General features: G+C 42.9%; 1 protein-coding gene across 2 annotated transcripts in view; it reads right to left on the bottom strand.

The window, feature by feature from the left end:
- Nucleotides 1-2,209: 2,209 nt before the first annotated feature.
- Nucleotides 2,210-21,280, bottom strand: part of DLC1 (DLC1 Rho GTPase activating protein) — a 374,569-nt gene continuing 355,498 nt past the window's right edge. For both annotated transcript variants that reach the window (XM_045018647.1, XM_045018649.1), the window contains 10 exons: nucleotides 18,650-20,076; nucleotides 16,959-17,135; nucleotides 14,810-14,969; nucleotides 14,378-14,576; nucleotides 10,505-10,718; nucleotides 8,560-8,674; nucleotides 5,828-6,046; nucleotides 4,851-5,068; nucleotides 4,468-4,641; nucleotides 2,210-3,792 (listed from right to left, as the gene is read on the bottom strand). In XM_045018647.1, coding sequence (XP_044874582.1) covers nucleotides 3,687-3,792; nucleotides 4,468-4,641; nucleotides 4,851-5,068; nucleotides 5,828-6,046; nucleotides 8,560-8,674; nucleotides 10,505-10,718; nucleotides 14,378-14,576; nucleotides 14,810-14,969; nucleotides 16,959-17,135; nucleotides 18,650-20,076 — 3,009 coding nt within the window. In that variant the 3' untranslated portion in view covers nucleotides 2,210-3,686. The remainder of the gene's footprint in view (nucleotides 3,793-4,467; nucleotides 4,642-4,850; nucleotides 5,069-5,827; nucleotides 6,047-8,559; nucleotides 8,675-10,504; nucleotides 10,719-14,377; nucleotides 14,577-14,809; nucleotides 14,970-16,958; nucleotides 17,136-18,649; nucleotides 20,077-21,280) is intronic.

Genomic DNA, 21,280 nt, shown 5'->3' with positions numbered 1-21,280 from the left:
TACCCCAGCCTGCAGGGCTCATGGCCACTGACCATGTAATATAACCCAGACTTGAGAGAGAGGCGTGTCTTTAGGTCCTCCTTGCACCTCACCTTATTAGGTCAAATTAGACCCTTCTGGTTTGTGAGATGGTCTCCCGGCCTCAAGAACTGAGCTGAGACCACTTTGATCACTTCATTTAGGACCTCAAAATAACTGAGAGAATTTGGCATGTAATGCTTGAAGATGAACTGACTGAAATTATAACTTCATGGTGTTGGGAAATTCTCTTCATGGGATTCCAAAAACTGAACTCTGAGAATGGCATGCTTGATTTTTCAAAAATTCAAATGGGAATTGCATAGAATACCTTGATCCTCACTGAGGTACACTTAGGCAAGAATTGTATAGCTTGTCATGCAAATAAAGTATTGGGAATTTCATTGGGGTGCAATGCAGGATCCTGGCACAAAGCCAGGGCCGGCTCTGGCTTTTTTGCTGCCCCAAGCAAAAAAACCCCTCCAAGAGTGCAACTCCTGAAGCGGGGGAAAAAAAAAATGCTGCCCCTGGAATTCTGCCAGCCCAAGCACGTCCTTGGTTTGCTGGTGACTAGAGCTGGCTCTGCACAAAGCTACCGTTGACGGCAATGAAAGTTGGTCTAAATAAGAGTTAAGGTGTATGAGTGTTACTTTACCTTAAAAAAATAGACGGAACTATGACTAGTGTTGGGCAATTGAACCTGAAGTAACCAAACAAACACCTGGTTAGGCATAAAGGGCTTAGGAAGGCATAAAGGTGAAGGAAAACTGACTTTGCTAATGAAATAAGATGGGCTTAATAATTTGAAACAAAGTGTTCCAGAGAAATCAGATGTTTTAGGTCCCAATTAGTCTAAAATGTTTGTGGCAGGATTTTTTTTTCGGCATATCTGCCAAGGAAGAAGAAAAGCCATGTTTAGTTCTAACTCTACAAGGTCTGAGTAAACTTCAGCATGGGTTGAAAAACCTGAAATTGAAGATGCAGCTTACATCTCATCATGCATTTATCAGTTTGTGTTGTTTGCTGTTTAACAGATTGATTACTACTCTATACAGTTTGGGGAGGAGTAGGGGGGAAGTGCTTCATGGTAGAAGCCCAAAAAGGGGATTGCTAAAGAATAAAACAGGTCAAGGTCTTCTGACCTGAAAAGTGTAATATTCTAGAACTCTTAAAAGCAATAGGGTTGTTTAGCTCTGACCAGTAAAAGTATGTTCAAGATGCCTATCGCTACGTTGCATGGACTGCTCTATGGGTCCAGTTAGAAGGAGGAGCTATTAAAATAAATGAGTTGAGATTACCCAGCCCTGCTCATCAAAAGTTTTAAAGTAGGTGCTCCTCTTAATTAGAAAGCAGCACCATTTAAAATATTGATTTGGAGTTAAAAAAAAAAAAACCAAACAAACAACCCAGACCAACGCCCCCCACCAAAAACCTTGTAGAGACCCTCCCCTCCAAAAAAAAAAAAAAAAAAAAACCTTTTCCAGATGCCCAGGTGGTATTTCTATTAACCTTAATTGTTAATTGCTTGACTGTTTCATTGGTGCATAGGATTTAACTTTCTCAGATTTTCACATTTTATTCATTTGTCCTCTTGTTTCAAAAGAACCTTCTCACTTCCTGGACAGCCAGCAGTTTCCTGGTTGCAGTGAAGCTCATTTTACATGAAGCCCTATCTTAATGCAATTTTTCAATCAGAAGATTGATTTAGCAAGGGTAGGAACTCTGCTTCCTGGAGCTATTGTACTGATGTTGGGTCCAATTCTGCAGTCCCTATTCCCATTCAGGCAAAAATTCCCTTTGATGTCAGTGGTTACTTCTGAGTAGGAGTTGAATAGAGGATGCTTTATGATGATGATTCTGTGAGGTCCAGAGCAATTTTGCTGGAGTGCTCTTAACTCGCATGGATTTCATCTCTCAGGATAAGACTTAGTATGAAATGCAGTTTAGGGGCAGGAATTTAAGAAGAACTATATGCAAAAAGATGTGAAGACACTAGATTTTTTCCCCACCAGTTTTAAACATTTAATAGTGCACTTATTGATTATACTCTGTACAGACATACCAAGTTATAAACCTTTTCCTCTTGTGTTCTCTCTTAGACCTTAATCATGTAAAGCATATTTACAACAGAAGGAAAAAAAAACTTGAGGTACAAAACCCCAAAAGAATATCTGAGGTATAAATACAAGTATATTTTAAATAATTATCTTTATCATGCTTTACTTATGTTTGACAGTACACTGTGGGCAAGTTACATATTTACGATGGACTGGTATGTACACCGTATGATTTTACAAATTCAAAAAGTTTCAAATTGAATATAGAAAGGCTCCTTATTCATGAGGAAACTAATACATTTGCCATTTTAAAAAAAATAATACTGACAATGGTAACAGTTTCAGCCACCTTGCAACTCATTCATACCCTCAGTCACAAAATACATTTTTCACATAATACTGCATCTCTAAATCAAATCCGTACTTTATAGTAAAACCTGCATAAAGACCACCTTTTCCAGAGGACCTCTTGGTTTTCTACTGTCCATAACATGATTGTCAGTGAGAAATATCCAAAGGGTTTTAAAAAAAATTAAATGGCTCACACTGAAGCTCTCAAAGCTTCATGTTAATGTGCAGCTTTCAGAAAGGCAGGTAAAGGAGAGAAAATCCATATGAATCTTCCTAGTCAACTTACTCTGTCTGCTGCCTTAGCATCCTGCCATCAGGATTCCTATGTCTACATTTTCTTCTTAAAAACCATTAGGATATAGCGAAACATACCATGATCATGTACAATTATTACAACACATCCAGGAGTAAATGCAACAAATATTCACTTTTAGGCAATAAAACACTTTGACATTAATGGCTTTTTTGGCCACTAGATAAGAATTTCAACACTACTTCAATCTACATAGTTTACAAGTGTATTCTGTATTGCAGTAAATTTGCTAAATCACTCCTAAAAAGATCATGTGGGTATGAAACAGACAGAGCAAGTCTACTATAACAATTGCTTACAGGTTAACAATGTTAGTAACACAAAACAGGCAAGAATGAAGGATTGCTGCTGCTGGTCCATTGGGTAGTCAGAGATTCCAGGTTGAACTGTATCCAATACATTAAAATCCATGCTGTGGATCCATATCAGTGTGCCAGACACCATGCTTCTAGCTATTCCTTTCAACAATAACACACATTCACACTTATCTCTGTGCAAACCTTTCTTTGCTTCTCTCCGTGAGAGCACATTGAAGAGTACCAGCTATTCCAGTGGATACACCAGTCCCTCAACAAATTACAAATAAAATGACAAGTATGTACATAAAGCTAATAGCAAATGGGAATGAAGTATCTTCACCCTATTCCATAATATATTTGTGTTAAGAGTCTTTTGCTTCTCAGAAGCAACTCAAACCATCTAGTAATAGTACAATATACAGTTTTGATTTATTTTATTTTTTTCTGCACACAGTCATCCTATATATTCCAGTCAAGGTCTATACTACAGACCTTACACAGACAGGAAGCAGCTTTAAAATGTATGGGATGGTCACAGTCCAATTCAATATACGAGTCTTCCAAGACACCAATTGCATGTCATCCATTCGACAGTCTTCAGTTGCTAGGAATGTGTACATTGATGATGGGTTTGATGAGTAGTTGTAGTCACCTGGATTTTACTTCTTTATTACTGAAAGAGTCTCTGATTTTAGCAACTTCAGATGCACACAGGTGTCCAAAAGACTTAGTGTACCATTCTGGCATGTGGCCCCTGTAACAGAGAAACAAAGTAAATGAGAAGCTCTATCAGCAATACTGGTCCTTACGCAAAGAAAATATATCAAAGGCGCGCAAATGAAAATCTACTTGGCTACGCTACTGGTTATTCCAAAAAGCCTGGTTGAACAGAATTCTGAGAAACATCTTTTCTCTGGAGAGGTCGGTTATTAGTTTTCATGTTGTACAACATCCAAATCAAATGCACACAGATTTACCAGAGCAAAGAAAAGTAAGATTTCATCAGAACTTGGGCTCTGTCACTAATGTAAGAAGTGTGTGAATACAACTATTCTCTCTCAAATATTCATGCCTACCAGAAGTGAAGGGGAACAAAAACAACTAATTATATAAAGAACAGAATCACCAAAACATGTACCCGGCTTACTGAATAACTGTGTGAGTCCACCCACAGGTTGTCGCCCTAGCATGTTCCTGGAAGAGAAACAGCCTGCCTGGGCTGGGGCCAAAGGGAGGGGCAAGCAGGAGGGGCCCTTGGGCAGAGCATGGGTGGGGCCATACGGGGTTGTTTGGGGAGGCATAGCCTTCTTCAGCCTATGATATGAGCCGCCTATGAGTACAAATGCTGCATAATCAACCCAAAACGAAACCCCTCCAGAGGAACTGCCGCCACCAACAAAATCTGGTGGGATAAAGCAGGAGATTGTACCTTAAATCAATTCTGCAAATGTAGGTGAGTTTGGATTTTCCTGACCCGCAGGGTTCAATCAGATACCTGGACAAAAGCACATTAACTCTAACACCAAGCACTGGAGCACGGTCATGATCCACCGAGGAGGCTAACAGCACACAAGCTCCTTTGGATAAATTTGTCCTCCATGTTCTGTTAAAAACAAACATGAAATAATTGCCTTACATTACTGTAAGAAAAGGGACACATTTCTACTAGCCTTAGAAAAAGTGCTAGAGTTTTCATAAATAGGCATGTGTCTACAAACTGCCTTCTTCTGAAGTAATGTAAACCAGATTTTTTTTCTTAAATTTTGATAGTTCTCTGTCTTAAGCCTAGTGCTGCAGTATATGAAAGCTCACCTTAAAATCACATAGTCTCTGGCTGGGTGTGGTGCCATGCTGTTCTGGACATACTGGTATACATCTGTCTGACTGTCCAAGATTTCAATTACTTTAGAATCCAGGAGATCTTCATCCCAAAGATGCTGCTCTTTAAGTAAACGGTTTAAAACCTCTTCAGGCACAGCAGGGACTTCAATGGTGGCTTTCCACAGCCGGAGTGGGGGTCCTTCACACACCTGGGAACATCAACATAGGCGTGTCAGTACTATTACAATTTACACTTTTCCTTCTTAATTTCTTAGTGTTGAAAAACATACTATAAAGGGGTCAAAACAAAATGTCTTATTAATCTTGTCATAAGAGAGAGAACCTCATGCATGAGAATAAGCTGCATGGCCCAATGGAATTGATGTGCAAACTTCTAAGTTACCTTCTAAAGGGAGTGATCATAACTTCAAAAGAGGGGTTCTAAACTGAAAAGGAAAACTGAGACCACCACCCTGTGGTGCCATCTTTATTGCCTCTCAATGACTTCTAGCTCTGCAAACTTGATCTGAGAAGCAAGAAAGCTGCTTTTCTTACCCACCATTACCAGTAATAAAGGTTCTTGCAGGCGAAACAATACCTCCAGTTACATCGCTGCAAGTTTGTTGGCTATAGGTTTGCACAGGGGTAACTGATCCTGTCAATGGAGTTCAGTAAATATTTTGATGACTATGATGCACAAGGAAGTACAGGAGGCAGTGAGCTGCCTTCTAGATGTGCTGGCTCTGTGGAATGAACAGGAATAAACTTACTTTTGTCCCTAAAAGCAGCAGACCCACTAGGGAGTGTGGGTTCCCCCTGCATAATCACTTTTCAGAATACAGATGCACTTTACCAATTGTTTTTTCTGCTATACCCTCATCTATTGAAAGGTCTATTCTGTACCAGACTAAACAACAGAAAACAGGCAACTAAACAGGAGTTGTGAACTTGGGACTCCACTGATATACCTTCTTGTAGGCCAGCTCTGCTTGTTCTGATGTGGAATAGCTGACCCAGCCTTTGAACTTGTCCTTTATCTCTTTAAGCAGGTCATCCATGCAGTCCTGAAGGTAGCAATGATAGTCTGAGGGCTCCGTACTGTTGATTCGCCCAAGTTCCTCCAGGCTTAAAGGCCTCAGATCTTGCTCTGTGTAAGAATTCCGACATCTGCTCATTTCTTCTGGAATCTAGGAATTGCAGAAAGAGAATAATCATCCTAGAACTGTTTCTTCATATTCTGAAGGACTCAGTATGGTCAAAGCTAACAGTTCAAAAATTCATAAAACGACAGTCATCTGAACTCAGAATGCTCCCCACTGCAGACATGCAGTATGACAATTAACACAGAGGATGAATTTAGAGATTGATAGTAGCGTATAAATGAAAGAACGGAGACAAGAAAGAGCCTGATAAAGAATGAAGGGGAAAAAAACCCCAATTGTTGAAAGAAATGTTTGCTACATGCTCCTATTTGCTACATGCTCCTGCCAACTGGGATTTAAAAGCTAAATATAGTCACAACCCTGATGAGAAAAAACAGTGAATGAGAGACATGGAGGGGTGCAGTATATGTATACATATTGCATACAAACTACATTTAAAATGCTACCGTTGTAAAATCAAACACTCATGTTAAGTGCCAGAATTAAAATTGCTCATGGAGCCTTAGTTTAATCTCCTTGTGTGCATGCATCATCATACAGTTTAATTACATGATTTAATTATTTTTACACAGGACCTCATTCAGGGCACAGAATGGATGGTGCTCAATAAAGGAACCGCTACTCAATATTTCTTTTCATTGTTCAATGTGTACCCCATGCCTCATTTATTGCACACTACTCAAACTGTGTTCTGAACACAGAATTTTTAATTGTCTCATGGGCATTTCTACAGCAATCACCACTATAGGATCTGAGCACTTCACAAACATTAATGAATCAATTTCATAACATCCCTATGTGGTGAAGGAAGTGACACAAATAATAAAATTTTACACTAATTCTGAGTGCTCAATTTGAGAAGCACACGGCCTAATTTTTCAGAGTACTCAACTTTTAATAACAATTTATATGTTCACAGTACAGTTCCCATTGACTTAAATTTGTAGTTGAGTGCTCAGCTTTTCTGCAAATCAGAGGGCAGGTTCTCAAGTCAGACACCAAACCATGTTCACACCGTTCCACATCCCAATGCCCCTCCTCCTGGAGCACCTTCTCCCAGCTATTGTGTTCTAGCCCAAGGCTTCTATTTAAACCACACTCATGCTTTGGGATCTGACTCATAATTTTTGAACCCTGTGGACTGGAAAAACTGCAGTCCTCACTACCAGCACCACCTACAACAAACGTACTTATTACTGTTACACACAATATATACATATTTATATATAATAAGTAACATCATGGATTTGTCAGGAACAAATAGTGTCAAACCAACCTAATAGCTTTCTTCGACAGGGTAACAAGCCTTGTGGATAGGGGGATGCAGTAGATTTGGTATATCTTGACATGAGTAAGGCTTTTGATACTGTCTCCCATGACCTTCTCATAAACAAACTAGGGAAATACAACCTAGATGGAGCTACTATAAGGTGGGTGCATAACTGGTTGGAAAACCATTCCCAGAGAGTAGTTATCAGTGGTTCAGTCAAGCTGGAGGGGGGATAATGAGTAGGGTCCCGCAAAGATTGGATCTAGGTCTGATTCTGTTCAATATCTTCATCAATTATTTAGATAAAGTCACAGAGAGTACACTTATAAAAAGTTTGTGGACGATAGCAAGCTGGGAGGTGTTGCAAGTGCTTTGGAGGACAGGATTAAAATTCAAAGTGATCTGGAGAAATGGTCTGAAGTAAATGGGAAATGACTGTCTAGGAAGGAGTACTGTGAAGAGGAATCTGGGGATCATAGTGGATCACAAGCTAAATATGAGTCAACAATGTAACCCTGTTGTAAAAAAAGCAAACATCATTCTGGGATGTATTAGCAGGAGTGTTGTAAGCAAGAGACGAGAAATGTTTCTTCCACTCTACTCCGCTCTGATTAGGCCTCACCTGGAGTATTGTGTCCAGTTCTGGGTGCCACATTTTAAGGAAGATGTGAACAAATTGGAGAGAGTCCAGAGAACACAACCTCCCTAGACAACTTATTTGAGTGCTTAGCTACCCTAACAGGAAGTTTGTCCTAATGTCCAACTAAACCTCCCTTACTGCAATTTAAGCCCATTGTTTCTTGTCCTATCCTCTGAGGTTAAACGAGAACAATTTACTTCCCTCCTTCTCTGAGGATAGGGCAAGAAGCAATGGTCTTAAATTGCAGTAAGGGAGGTTTAGTTGGACATTAGGAAAAACTTCCTGTCAGGGTAGCTAAGGACTCGAATAAGTTGCCTAGGGAGGTTGTGGAATCTCCATCACTGGAGATTTTTAAGAGCAGGTTAGAAAAATACCTGTCAGGGATGGTCTAGATAACACTTAGTCCTGCCATGAGTGCAGGGGACTGGACTGACCTCTCGTGGAGCCTTCCAGTCCTACGATTCTGTATGCTTTTTAAAGGTGCTTATTTGTTTGTCTAATAATATAGTCTTTAAACAAACTAAAGAGACTCTTGGCTCTCCATTGAAAACTTGTCTATTTTTCATAGATCTCTTTTGATCACTGCTGAACCAGTGGTTCTATTTGTTTCACAGATGGCTGTCTCACCTGGAAGAGCTTCTTGCACTCAGCAATCATATGGGCAAGGCCTTGAGTTGCAGCCAAGTTTTCATTTAAATCTTTCTGATCAGGTTTGCCCAGACTCTGTTTTCTTTGCATCACCCTATGGAGGAGGAAAATAAACAAGTCAGTATTAGTTAATGGCTTGGTAAGTGTGCAGTTATACTGCTTAATGTCCTGATAGCATAGACCAGAGCTGCCTAGGACAGAAACGTTTGGTGTAATGTTAAATGTTAGTGACGTCTTTTCTTGCTATTGCAGACTTGCCACAGAACAGGCATACCTAACCCATTGCAAACTTGTTCATAGTTGGAAATAGCCACTGGCTGCCTACTGACCACCATGACCAGTTCCAATAAAGAGAATGGAGTGTTCCTAATGGGAAAACTGAGACTCCACCTACAGTAAAGAGCTGTGGGGATGTTGCTAACATGGCCTCAGAGGCAGGTTGCCAGTCATAGTTCAATGTCTTGAAAAAAAGTTTCAATAGCACTTATCACCCACTCCCAACTCAGGGCTCTGAATTCCGTTGAGTGGCAGGGCCCCTAAATGTTAGGTGCTGCAATGCTCAGCCTAACTCCCCCATGTGCATCGAGTCCCTGGTAATCTATTTGGTGACTTTTTCATCCCTAGGCAAAGACTTTTCTTTCAATTACCCCCAGATAAGCAGAAATGGGAATAAACACCTGTCTGTAAACACTTTGGCTCCCTGCTCTCGCTGGTGATCTGAATACCAGCATTAGTGTGTGATTATGTATAAAATGAATGGGGAAGCAGCACTAATTGGACTACTCCATTCTGATTATGTGTAAACTAGGTTGCTCTCCAGTGAATGAGGGTAAATCTATTGTTCCTCAGACCTGGTTACTTTCTTATCTGACCACCTCTTTCATTTTTCTACCAACCTGTTTGCAAAGGAATGCCCCAATGAACTTCATAACACCCACCCCTTCTTTAGCTTGACCTAAACTCTGGGAATTTCAAGTTTAATTACCTAGTTTGACACAGAATAGTGGCAAAACTGAACTAGGTGAATTACAAGGCATATGCAGTAAGGAGGCTAAAACATGCCTTCTTAATTCTCAGTGATACCTAGTGGTGTTATTTTAATACTTTAGTACAACTGCAGGAGAAGTTAGAGGAGTTCACATTATGCTACAGGTGCTACCATTGTGGGGTGGACATTGCATTTCCTTGGCCACTTTTGAAGTCTCTAAAGGTTAGTTTTGTTTTATAAATACCTACAGCAATTCAGAGTGGGATCAAATATACATTTTGCACCTAACATATCTTCTAAAGCTTCCAATGTAATCAAAGGTGGTGGTGGTGGAGATAATTCACTTACTACAAAGCAAGTGCAAGATGGTAGCTGTAATAGGGGAATCCCAGTACTTGCTAAATGATATAAATCAGGGGTCCCCAACCCCCGGTCCGCGGCCCGGTACCGGGCCGCGGCCTCTTAGAAACTGGGCCGCGAACTGACCCAGTGGACCTCCCGCAGGTCTACCTGAGCCGCGGGACGAGCGCTCCCTCCGCAGTCATGCCTGCGGGAGGGCCGCTGCTCCCGGGGCTCCGCTGGACCTCCCGCAGGCATGACTGCGGACGGTTCGCTGGTCGCGCGGCTCAGCTGGACCGCCCGCAGGCACGCCTGCGGGAGGTCCACCGGCTCCGGTTGAGCTGCCGCAGGCGTGCCTGCGGGCGGTCCAGCTGAGCCGCGCAACCAACGAACCGTCCGCAGTCATGCCTGCGGCAGCTCAACCGGAGCCGGTGGACCTCCCGCAGGCACGCCTGCGGGCGGTCCAGCTCAGCCGCGGGACGAGCGCTCCCGACCGGTCCCTGGTCCTGAAAAGCTTGGGGACCCCTGATATAAAGGAGTAGTATCACAGGAATGGTAGTACTGAACTATATTCTCCTGCACTCTTTGGAGACGTACCTTGGAGAAGAATTCTCTCTCTTGAGAGTATTTAAGTGGAAGAGGGAAGGTGCTAAACACACAGCAAGGTTTGTTGGCGTCATCTGGTTTTCCTTCACTGCAGCGGTGACATCACTCAGAAAATAGAGAAGAATCTGTAGGACCTCCCTGTTCTCATCAGGTAGAAGCATAACAGCAGCCTTGATAGCCTGGAGCCGCTGATCCTTTGGCACATCTGCATAATAATAGTAATATTCTCATCAGCTCACTGATTTTCCACACATACACAAGCATGAATACATCCAAATCCAAACTCCAGCTTCAACTATTTTATTCAGGTTTGCAAGGATTTCCTCCAGGAGGCATACCAGTCACAGGCAACACACAAAGGAATTTTTTTTTTTTTATTGCCACCAACTTACCTACCCTCAGTTATTTCCTGCCTCAAGAGAAACTCAATAGTATAAAAGTTGTGCCTGTACCACAATTTGTAATAGAATTTAATTTCAAGCACTACGTCCTCCTGCACCTCTGCTAAAAGAGCTGTTAATTGCAGAAGTCTGACTGATGACCATGGGCAGTGTTGAACATGGAAACAAAGTCCAGCTAAGAGACTCCAGCAAAAATACTTCAGCTCTCAAAAAGTTCACACAGGAAATATATTTAACAATCAGAGAAGCAATAAAATGAAATAAATAAATGGGTACTAAACCTTTTCAACACCGATGCCAAAAAATACCAGAAAGTGCTTCACCAAACATACACAGGCCTGTTTTATTGAGTAGATCTTTCAAAGTCACATGGTGGAAAAAGAAAGTCACTGACATGCGGCCCCATACCATTACAGGGCTCCGTGGTTACTGACAACAAACACCTTGGGCAGGAAATTTTGACTCGTGTTTTTATAAAAACTGAAAGTCTGGAGAAAAAAAAAATGAAATAACCCAGGCCAGCTCTGCTTCTCAGAGTACCAGTGAACCATCTCCAATAAGGCAACTTGAGGGGCTGAATCATATGGCGTTTCTACCATCATTAGCACTGCAAAACTTTGATGACATGCTCAAGAGAAACTTGGCAGTATGTCTCATCTGTAATTCTCTCATTACTAACAGACCATCTATTTTGTATCACTTTGAGCATAAGCTAAACTGTAGGGTTTTTTTAAATGGATGTAGGTGGTGATGTTAAAATGTTTTAAAGGGTACACTAAAATATCTTACATATGATATACTGCCTTCCACCCTCAACAAGCTCAAGGCATTTTACAAGTGGTGCACAGGCACAATCAGATACAATATGCTAAGCATAATACCAAGGGAAGGGGAAATTCTGGCCATACACATGGAAGAAAAATTTACAACAACTTCCAAAGGATTTTGCTGTCTATAGACAGCAGATCAAAACTTCTGGCCTAGCTCATCTCATTTTATGGGCAGAGCAGCTGCAACCCCTGCAGATCAATCATAGGGGAAGGAGACACAACATGGGGAGTACAGTTTTTGTAGCACCGTATTAAACTTCCCTTGGCACCAGCCACTAGAAAGTATTTCTCTGAAGGGTTAGTGTCCAGGGTGGTTGGACAGCCATCATTCCTCTACATCCCTATCCCACATCATATCAGTTGGTGCTAATTGAGTCCGCATTAGCACATCTCCTTCAGCCCTGTAGAATTCCCCTGGAGAGTTTTGGGGGAAGGCAGTGTAAGGCATTCAGATATGGTGACAAGGGCAGTAATGAAACCTAGACAGATAGCATGAAGAGTCCTTCACAGCACAGCTCTATTGGAGCTACCCTACCATGGAGCCTAGGAGGACACCATGGGACCACAGAGCATGAAATCACAAGGTCCATGTATCCATCAGCCTGGCCTCCCAAAGAGGTCAGAGGATCCAAATGTTATGACAGCTGACTCCCGCCCATTCCAAAGGAACGGTTAGGTATTCTCATCTTAACGGCTCAACACAGAGGGAAAATTGGGAATTGGGGAGTGATCTGATCATCTATTGTGTAGTCACCAAAAGACCCCCTACACAATGCTTCCAATCTGTACAGAACTCAATTTATCAAGCTGAAATGAAGGGAAATCACCCTACTGGGAGATTAGTTGTTTCTTTCCAGATAATTAGACTACACAGTATGCTAAAACAAAGGGATTTTGGAAATCATTCCAACCATGCTATGTATAGAGTGCCCATCAGTACACTAGCTGGGCAGGGGAATCCACAAAGGGACTTCAGTGTTGCAACGCTGAGCGCCATGGCACCTCACTTTTAGGCACTGGGAAGGGGGATGGGGATCGAACCACAGGAACAACTCTGCAATCCACGAAGCCGAGTTAGGCACAGGCTCCCCCTATTCATTGTAGAGGATGATAAGCACCTAAGAATTCAATCCACAAAAAAAGTCAGCATGCCAGCTGCCAGAGCTAGCTAATAGGATATGCCAATGAGAAGTGTGTGCTAAGCCCTGCCCCTTTCTTGGAGATAGGCACCTAACTCTGCTTACTGATCCATGAACAGGAACCAGCCACCTGAAGTCAGATTGCTGAGGTGCCCAAGATATTTCTTGCTAAATGAGCTAGGCACCTGCCTCGTGCTATGCAGAATGGCTGGTGGTGGTGTTGGCATCAGCAGCACCACCCATCTTTTGACTTCTACTTGGTGGTTAGCGGACTTGCCTGGGATGTGGGAGACCCAGAACTAATTCCTTCCTCTGCCAGAGGGGGAGAAAGGATTTGGACAGTGGTCTCCCACCTCTCGGGACAGAGCTCTAACCAGTGAGCTCTGGGATAGTCTTATGTGGGGCTCCTGCAATCTCTCCTGTTGAAGCTATTCCACTGTGGAGGAAATAAAAAAGTGATTGGAACTGGGAGACTGGACCGGAGTCCCCCACCTTTCTAGCCCAATGACTGTTCCACGGCGGATAAATTAAATAGCCATTGGGTTAGAGAGTGTGAAAATGACTGTCTAGGCCACTGATTGAGGGCACCCACCTTGATCTTAACCCTCCTTGAAACGGGACTGGATCAAAGTGCACTAAGTAACTGTAACTGCACATCAGCAGGGTCTACAGGGATAGTTTGTCTGTGGCAGGCCGGTGTGGGGTAGAGTCACACCCCACCATGCCATGAAACAATTGTTTGTGTAGACAAGCCCCTAGGCACCAAGGGAGTTTAGGTGCCAAGAGGGTTCGGCAGGAGTTTTGTGGATTGCGGTGGAGCCAACACTGGGACCCAGGTGCCTAAGTACCATTGTGGATCCCACCCTAGGCCCCAGTAGTAGAAATGATAAAATGGCAGCTGTAAGATTGAAAAATGTTTTCATATGTTTATGAGTGCTGCTATCGGGCATAAAATGACACAAGATTAAGGAATGTCAAGTTTGGGCAATCCTGATGTAAAAGGACATAGTAATTTTTGAAGCAAATTTGCAATTTCTTCAGAAGTCAAAGCTCTCCTAACCCTGTATCTGCAAACCGCCCCCCCCTCCCCCCCATGAGACATGAACTTTATTTTCAATCTCAATCACAAAGCATGCCCGGAGAAGACAGAATTCCAATTCAAAGAGGCAGAGGGTTTATATTGGTTCCAACCATTCAGAAACAGATGAAACTGGGAAAATTTGCCATCTATATCACTATATAACTAGAGAACCAAAACTCACTTTCACAAGAGGCAGGATGACAAATAATGGGTACTTCAAAAAGAAGGTAAAGTATATGATGGTATCAAATGGCATTGTTTACAAATTCCCTAGAAGCCAACACATGTGGTGCCCAGATGAGGGATATATTTGGCAGTTCAGCCATTAGACATTGTAGGAGTGCATATTTGGGAATATTTCTCTGAAACCAGGGCCCAATTTTCTGTCCCACTTTGGGAATCTGAGGACTTACATTGGTAGATCTGTAAGAACGTCTCAGAGAGTTTGTTCGTCATGAGCGGCTCAGGTAGATCACGAAAGTACTGCTTTAGCATGTCTGCCACGTCGTATGCAGACTGGCCTTCATAGTTAACGCTGTCTGTTGAGCTCTCATTCATTTGGCGCAAAGCCTGGATCCTTGACTTGACTCCAGATTTCCTGAATAGTCCAACCTACATGTGTTTGCATATTTAAAAAGAAAAAAGAAAAAAAAAACCACAGACATTAAATCCACCAAGGAGGTGCCAAATCCTACAGTCCTACCCACTGACTTCAGTGGGAATTGTGCTTGAATATGGCTAGAGTAAAAAGGAAATAAGGGCTTGAAGATTTGGCTCAAGAACAATAAATAATCAAGTGCTGGGATGGTGACCACGTAGTGGAATGGTAAGGAAGTGAAACTAACCTGATCCAAACAGTGGCTGCGGAGGTACCGCATGGCTTGCTGAATGCTCTGTGGGAGAGGCTGCCCTGTACGCTGGACATTAATTGGCAGGGGAACTCCAAACACATTTCGGTCTTTATAATCTGGGACCTTAATCCTTTTCATAAACTTTGGTACAGCCCTGTTTAAGCAGAGAGAAGGAGGAGAAAGCATAGCTGTTAGCACAGCATACACAACATTCTCACCACACCCACCCACCCACCCCTAGCTTCTAGATTCCAGTAGCTGTAACATGCTAAAAAATAAGTGAAATGGAAAGACTTTAATAGAGTGAATACTATGTGAAAGGCTTATTTGTAGCACTGAAAACGAAATATTTACTCTTTTCCATAGAAGAAGGTGGGGGTGGGAAATGGAGCATCTCTATGATGCTTAATGTTAGGAGGAGGCTATATGTTGATTACAAGCATTACTAGGGAGTGCTAGTCTATCAACACTGGTACAACAAATGCCATGGGAGAACAGGAGCCAGGATGAACTATAGTAGACTCAAAATAAATCCCGTGGCCAACAACCCTTTATAATGTAGCTTCTTTAGGTCTCTCAAGAAAGATGGGCATGTGAACAATAACCTTTTTGTATGTCAACCACTTAGTCTATAAAGCTCTCAAGCCAGGCCGACCGCCCACCCGTATGTGTAACAGCAGGAAGCTGATGTAATACATTTGAGTTTGTCAGCTAAAAATTTCAGTTCTTCTAATGATCCCTTTGAGGGACCCCCCCTCCTTGTCAGGCCCCTAGTTTCAATGAGACACCTTTCCATTTGCTTTTGACTCAGAGGAAAAATTTACCAGAGCTCAAAAGAATTATTTACTCTTGGATTCTCAAGAGTGTTTTCTCATATTAAAAAAATCCTTTACCATTTGAAAGTGTTGAGATCATCTCGCTAATGAAAGAGAAAGTTAATGTAGGATACAAAACTTTGGAGGACAGAAAACAGGGAGACTCTTAACTTTTGCATGTATAGTCAACTATACAAACAATGTATTATGCTTTTGGGGGCTAATCTGTTCTACAAAAAATAAAAAGAATCAAACTGTATTACACTATAGTTAAACATGGGGCACTATTGATATATGTGTGAATAATACTTGCTTTGTCAAAAAACATGCCAGCAGAATGTGAAAGAACACATTACGATCCCCACTGAGAATCTGAAGCATGCAGGAATAGCCGGTCAATACTTATTTCTGTCTTTCAGAACAAACAACTTCTGTATTTAGCATGGCTCACATAATAACAGCCTTTGAACAGGAGCTACTTTGATGTTGGAGTTAAATACTCAGAGTCCTGGAGAAGGGAGGAGGCCATAAGAACGAAGGGGGAACCCCTCCGAACTATATTGTACTTTTTGCTGCTTTAGGGTTACACAGACTGTGCAATACAGATATGGCAGTAACAGGTTTTCTATTTCACTAATCTGACAAAAGATATTGACTAGGTAACGAAAACCTGAAGTGGCTACATGAAAACTCAGCTGTTTTTCCAAACTTGCTAATTTTTTCATTTTGTTTTTATAATAAAATAACTGGATTTGGGTTTTTCTTTTAAAACAAAATGTATTCAACATAAAAAAGTTAGTGGTCAGATAGCGACACACTAGAAGTGAGGGAAACTTACTCAACTGACGTGCCCTGGCATTAAATAAATAATATTAAGAATACCAATGAAGGAGAAAGGCAGGAGACTTTGAAGACAGTTTTCTGGTATCTTAAGATGCGCTGAAGTAGGTCTCCTTAAGTGCAAATTGGTTTAATATACGATTACTCCTTTGTGCTGTGGATTCTAGCTGGACTTTTCCCAACACAGCCAGCTGGTCTGTGCTCCAAAAGCATCTGTATTGAAATGCATTCCCATGTCCCTTGTGTTAATTGCAGCCACCCTCTGTGACTCCCTATTAATGAGCATCTGCCACCCAATGACATTAAAACAATGTGAAGGGTTAATGGGTTTAGTATTGTCCTCTGAGGCTGGAGCCCTCCCAGGAAGGTGGCAGAATGCATTTTAATTAGATGCAAGTAAACAGGAAGAGGGAAGATAGTTGGGGATTAGTGATGTTTTCTATATTCATTCATGACAGGCAAATCCCTAGGATTTGAATGGTCCTTACCAGCTGAAGCCATGCTTATTGGAAGGTGTGTATTTCTCCAGGAGGGCAGTTAACTTCAAAAGAGAGTATTTCTGCAGTAGGTTCATCTGTGCCACAGACTGGCTATTAATCTGTAATGACACAGAGCTCAAGCTGGGCCCGTGGGAGCTCTGAAAGCTGTGCCATCTCAATCTGTGCCTGCAGGAAAGGAGGGGAAAATAAAAGGCAATTTATTGAAGTGTCTTTGGAAGATACATGTAGAAACCACAATGAAAGGATTCTCTCTAATGATGTGGAGGGCATTCGTTCTAATGAGTGTTGTTTAAGAATGTGCCATTTAGCAGAACATTCCATTCCATATTGAGATTTCTCTGACAACATCTGGAAATTTTGCCTCATCTACTACATATCAGAAACTCCTACCTCCTGTTATATAGTAGATGAGGCAAAATTTCCAGATGTTAATGTAGGAGCACACAACCTGGGCTGATGGCCATGATAGCACTAACTACCTCCCAGTGATTTGCACAATATGGTAGAAAGGGGCACTTTGCTGTTGGAAGTACCGTATTTTGAACAAGTTGTAAAATGAAGGCTTTGACCACATAGTCAGGGTCTCTTTTGTGATGCTGTTTTGGAAAGAGCAGGGATACCACCACTAGTATCCTGGCTTATGTAAAATTTGGGCAACTACATTCTGCATTCTCCACACACCCCAGTTTCATTTTGACAAGTTATTCCTCGCCCATCCCCAAAAACTATTTTAATGTTGCTGGAAGATGACTCTCACATTGCACTGCAGAAAGAGCTGCATTTCGGTGGTGGACACATTTTGAATAAACAAATACACTGTTTTAAAGTGGCTTGGTTGGAAACCATTCTGGATTAAAGGCACTATAAAAATATTATCCTCACCCTTAATTTCTGAAACGGATATGGAAAAGTCACATATTTACTTTAATCACCACAACTACTGCTATGCTAAGGCTTTAATTGGGTCTCGTGCAGGGGAGGGCAAATTATGGCCCACGGGCCAGATCCAGCCCATCAGGGCTTTCAATCCGGCCCACGGGACTGCCAGCCCTGTGGTGCAGCAGGGCTAAAGCAGGGTCCCTGCCTGCCCTGGCCCCACGCCGCTCCCAGAAGTGGCTGGCACCACGGCCCCCTGTGTGTGGTGGGGGACAGGATGGGACAGAGGGCTCCGTGCGCTGCCCTCGCCTGCAGGCACCAACTCCTGCAGCTTCCATTGGCTAGGAATGGGGAACCGCAGCCAATGGGAGCGTCGGGGGTGGTACCCACAGGTGAGGGCAGCATGCGGCGGAGCCACTTGCCCCACCCCACCCCCAGGAGCCACTGCCGGACATGCTGGCCACTTCTGGGAGCAGTGCGGAGCCAGGGCAGGTAGGGAGCCTGCCTTAGCCCCGGTGTATGCTGCTGCCGCCCCAGAGCCGCTCAAGGCAAGTGGCGCTGGGCCGGAGCCTGCACCCCAAACCCTTCCTGTACTTTGCACCCCAAGCCCCTGCTGCACCCCTCCTGCACCCTAACCCCCTGCCCGAGCCCCCTTCCGCACTCTGCACCTCCTCTTGCACCCCAACCCCCTGTCCCAGCCCTACATTCATGGCCCTGCATACAAAATTTCCCCACCCAGATGTGTCCCTCGGGCCAAAAAGTTTGCCCACCCCGGTCTAGTGGCAGAAGCCCCTGTTACTGACCTGTTGGACCGTGTCAGCGATGCACCCACCCCAGAGTCCCTTCTGTCCTGCATTCCTGAGGGCTCTTCAGTCTCAGTCAAGGAATTTCCTGTACTGTCAAGGTCAGTGGGGGTTGTTCGATCATTATTTACATTAAGATGAATCTGCTTTGGAGAGGAAGGGCATGGGGAAACCGAATCTAATGCTGAATCAGAGTCCCCTTCATCTGAAAACTTCTCTGACCACTGGTTCACTATTTTCTGCATCCCTTTTACGTGGTACAGGATATCATCCAGCTCTGGAAAGATGTCTTCATTCTCAAGGTCTGCCAAGTCACCTGTACTGGAATACAGAATTGAGCCTGGTACATTGTCATAAATGCTAAGGCGGCTGCCCACTGAGCTAGAGGAGTTGCGCCTTTTCCCAGTGCTCAGTTCCTTGGAGCTTTCTGCACTGTTCTCCCTCCTGAGGGAGAGATGTCCATGTCCATGAAAGCTCCCAGTTCTCCAGTTCACCGAAGAGTTGCTCTCTGATGGGGAGAAGTTACCATTGGAGAGTGCTTTGGGAAAAGTACCTGGCTTGTGGTCTTCAGGGATAAAAAAAACAGTGTCTTCTGCAAAACTTCCCCTGTTCTTAAAGTTCTGCTCCATGACATCACTGAAGGTTGATTGGTTGAAGGGGTCGAAGCCTTCGAGGTACATTCCCACCCTTTTATTATACGCACTGAGGCTGCGTGTTCTTGTGACGGGGCTGGGTGTGCTGACAGCGCTGCTTGTCTCAGACTGACTGCCACTACTGCTGGTCTGGGTGGAATTGGAGACGCTCCTTTTTCGTACCATGGGGACATTAATATGATTGCCATGGAGGGTAGAAATTTCCACGCAGTTAAACTGTTTTAGCTTGTCCTCATCCAGGCCTTCTTTCAGGATGGGCCCACTGATAATAAGACCCAGCTTGGAAGGGGCTTTATTTTTGCCATGGTGAGAGCTCTTGATTTTCAGGCTCTCCATCCTCTTTAACAGGCTCTTCGTTTTAGACCTGGCATTCTTTTCATTGGCTTTCATGTTGAAGCTGAAGCTAGACAGCTCCTTAGGCGAGGGCAAGCTACTGAAGGAGTCATCATTCGTTATGAAGTTGCCTGATGAGCAAACGCTAACGACTGAGTTTGTTCTGGTGGTGGTTGCCTCGCTCTGGAGGGTGACTTGGTGGCTACTGGTGCTGCTGGTGCTGTGAATGGAAGCTACCTCCTGACGCTCGCTGAGGTCTGTCAGCACGCTTTCATGGCTAGCTGCGTTTGTCAGGAGAGGCGCTTCTGGGGATGAGGGATTCAAATCCTGTTTTGGAGGGAAGACGTCAAACTCCTCAAGCCTGGACCACCTCTTGCTGTCCCTCTGAAAAGTCCATTTACCACTTATTGCACAAGGCTCATCTTCATCAGAATCTTCACTCTGCAAGCAAAGAGAGCATCCATAAAGTATAATGGCAAACTGGTAGTGATGATAGCGAAGTCCTTTCAGTGAGTATACTTAAGTGTGTGATCTTGCTATCATTTAAGTTAATATCAAAACAGCCATGGGCTTCAATGAGAGCAAGATTGGGCCTTTTAAGCCAATCATAGTTAATGATAACATATAATATGCAATATATCTTAAGACAATTTTTTTAAATAGATGAAAATATATGTTTGAAGTTCATTTCAAAGCCGTCTTGTAGATAAAGCAAACAGAGCAAATAATATAATCTGCCTTAAATTGCTCTTTTCAACAAACCCCAGTATCTCTAGGCTTTTAATTAATTGGTCACAGTGGATACCCTTGAGATCAGTGGAAATTCCTGGCATGCATAAAATTTTAAACTGGAGTCAGTGAGGGGCAGGTCTCACTCCGGTCTCTCTCCAATGTTACTCTGTTGATAGTGGCTCTGTTTATATTCTCCTTTGCAATAAAGAGATGCTTCTCAGACATTCTGAATTGTAGTAGCTTAACTTCTTACCCATCCTTGAAGCTTAAATGGTCTTATAACTGTGACTAATGAAATAGCAAGAGAACCTATTACACTGCCAGAGATTAATGTCTCCAGGCTCTTACCTGGTCCTTTCCTCCCCCTATAACCCAGCAGCTGACACTAAGATTGTCCTGTGAAGTTTCTACTTCAGACTAGCTCCAGGCAATTTTAACATTACTTCATAGATACTGAGCAGCAAATGCCAGCAAGAGTGTATAACACAAGTAAATTGTCAGTAACCTTTCCACTGATATACTTGATGTATGGGCAGCGCCTGAGGGTATGTTTCAACATTGCCACTTAAGCCTCAACCTTTTACTGCACGGGAATGATCTTGTATGACCAACACACTTCTTTTCCATCTACATGGAGAAGATCATATGACACACAAGTTGGAAGACCAGAACTAAAAAAAGAGTACTATTTTAACACACCGAAGTAATGCAGGATACACATTTGGTGCTAAACAAAGAACAAAAAGATAAGCTTGCCAAAGCTAGTCTTCTACATAGTTAATATGTGCCAAAGTTCCAGTCTGTTTGCTTAAATTGTTTTCCTTAAGAAGACAGAAAGTAACAAACCAAAACCAAAAAAAACCCCCCAACACTACCACAACAAAAACAAAAAACCCACAGAAGCCATTTGTTA

This window comes from Mauremys mutica, chromosome 5, assembly GCF_020497125.1.
Source record: "Mauremys mutica isolate MM-2020 ecotype Southern chromosome 5, ASM2049712v1, whole genome shotgun sequence".
Taxonomy (NCBI): domain Eukaryota; kingdom Metazoa; phylum Chordata; order Testudines; family Geoemydidae; genus Mauremys; species Mauremys mutica.
This window is presented reverse-complemented; position numbering and strand designations above follow the sequence as displayed.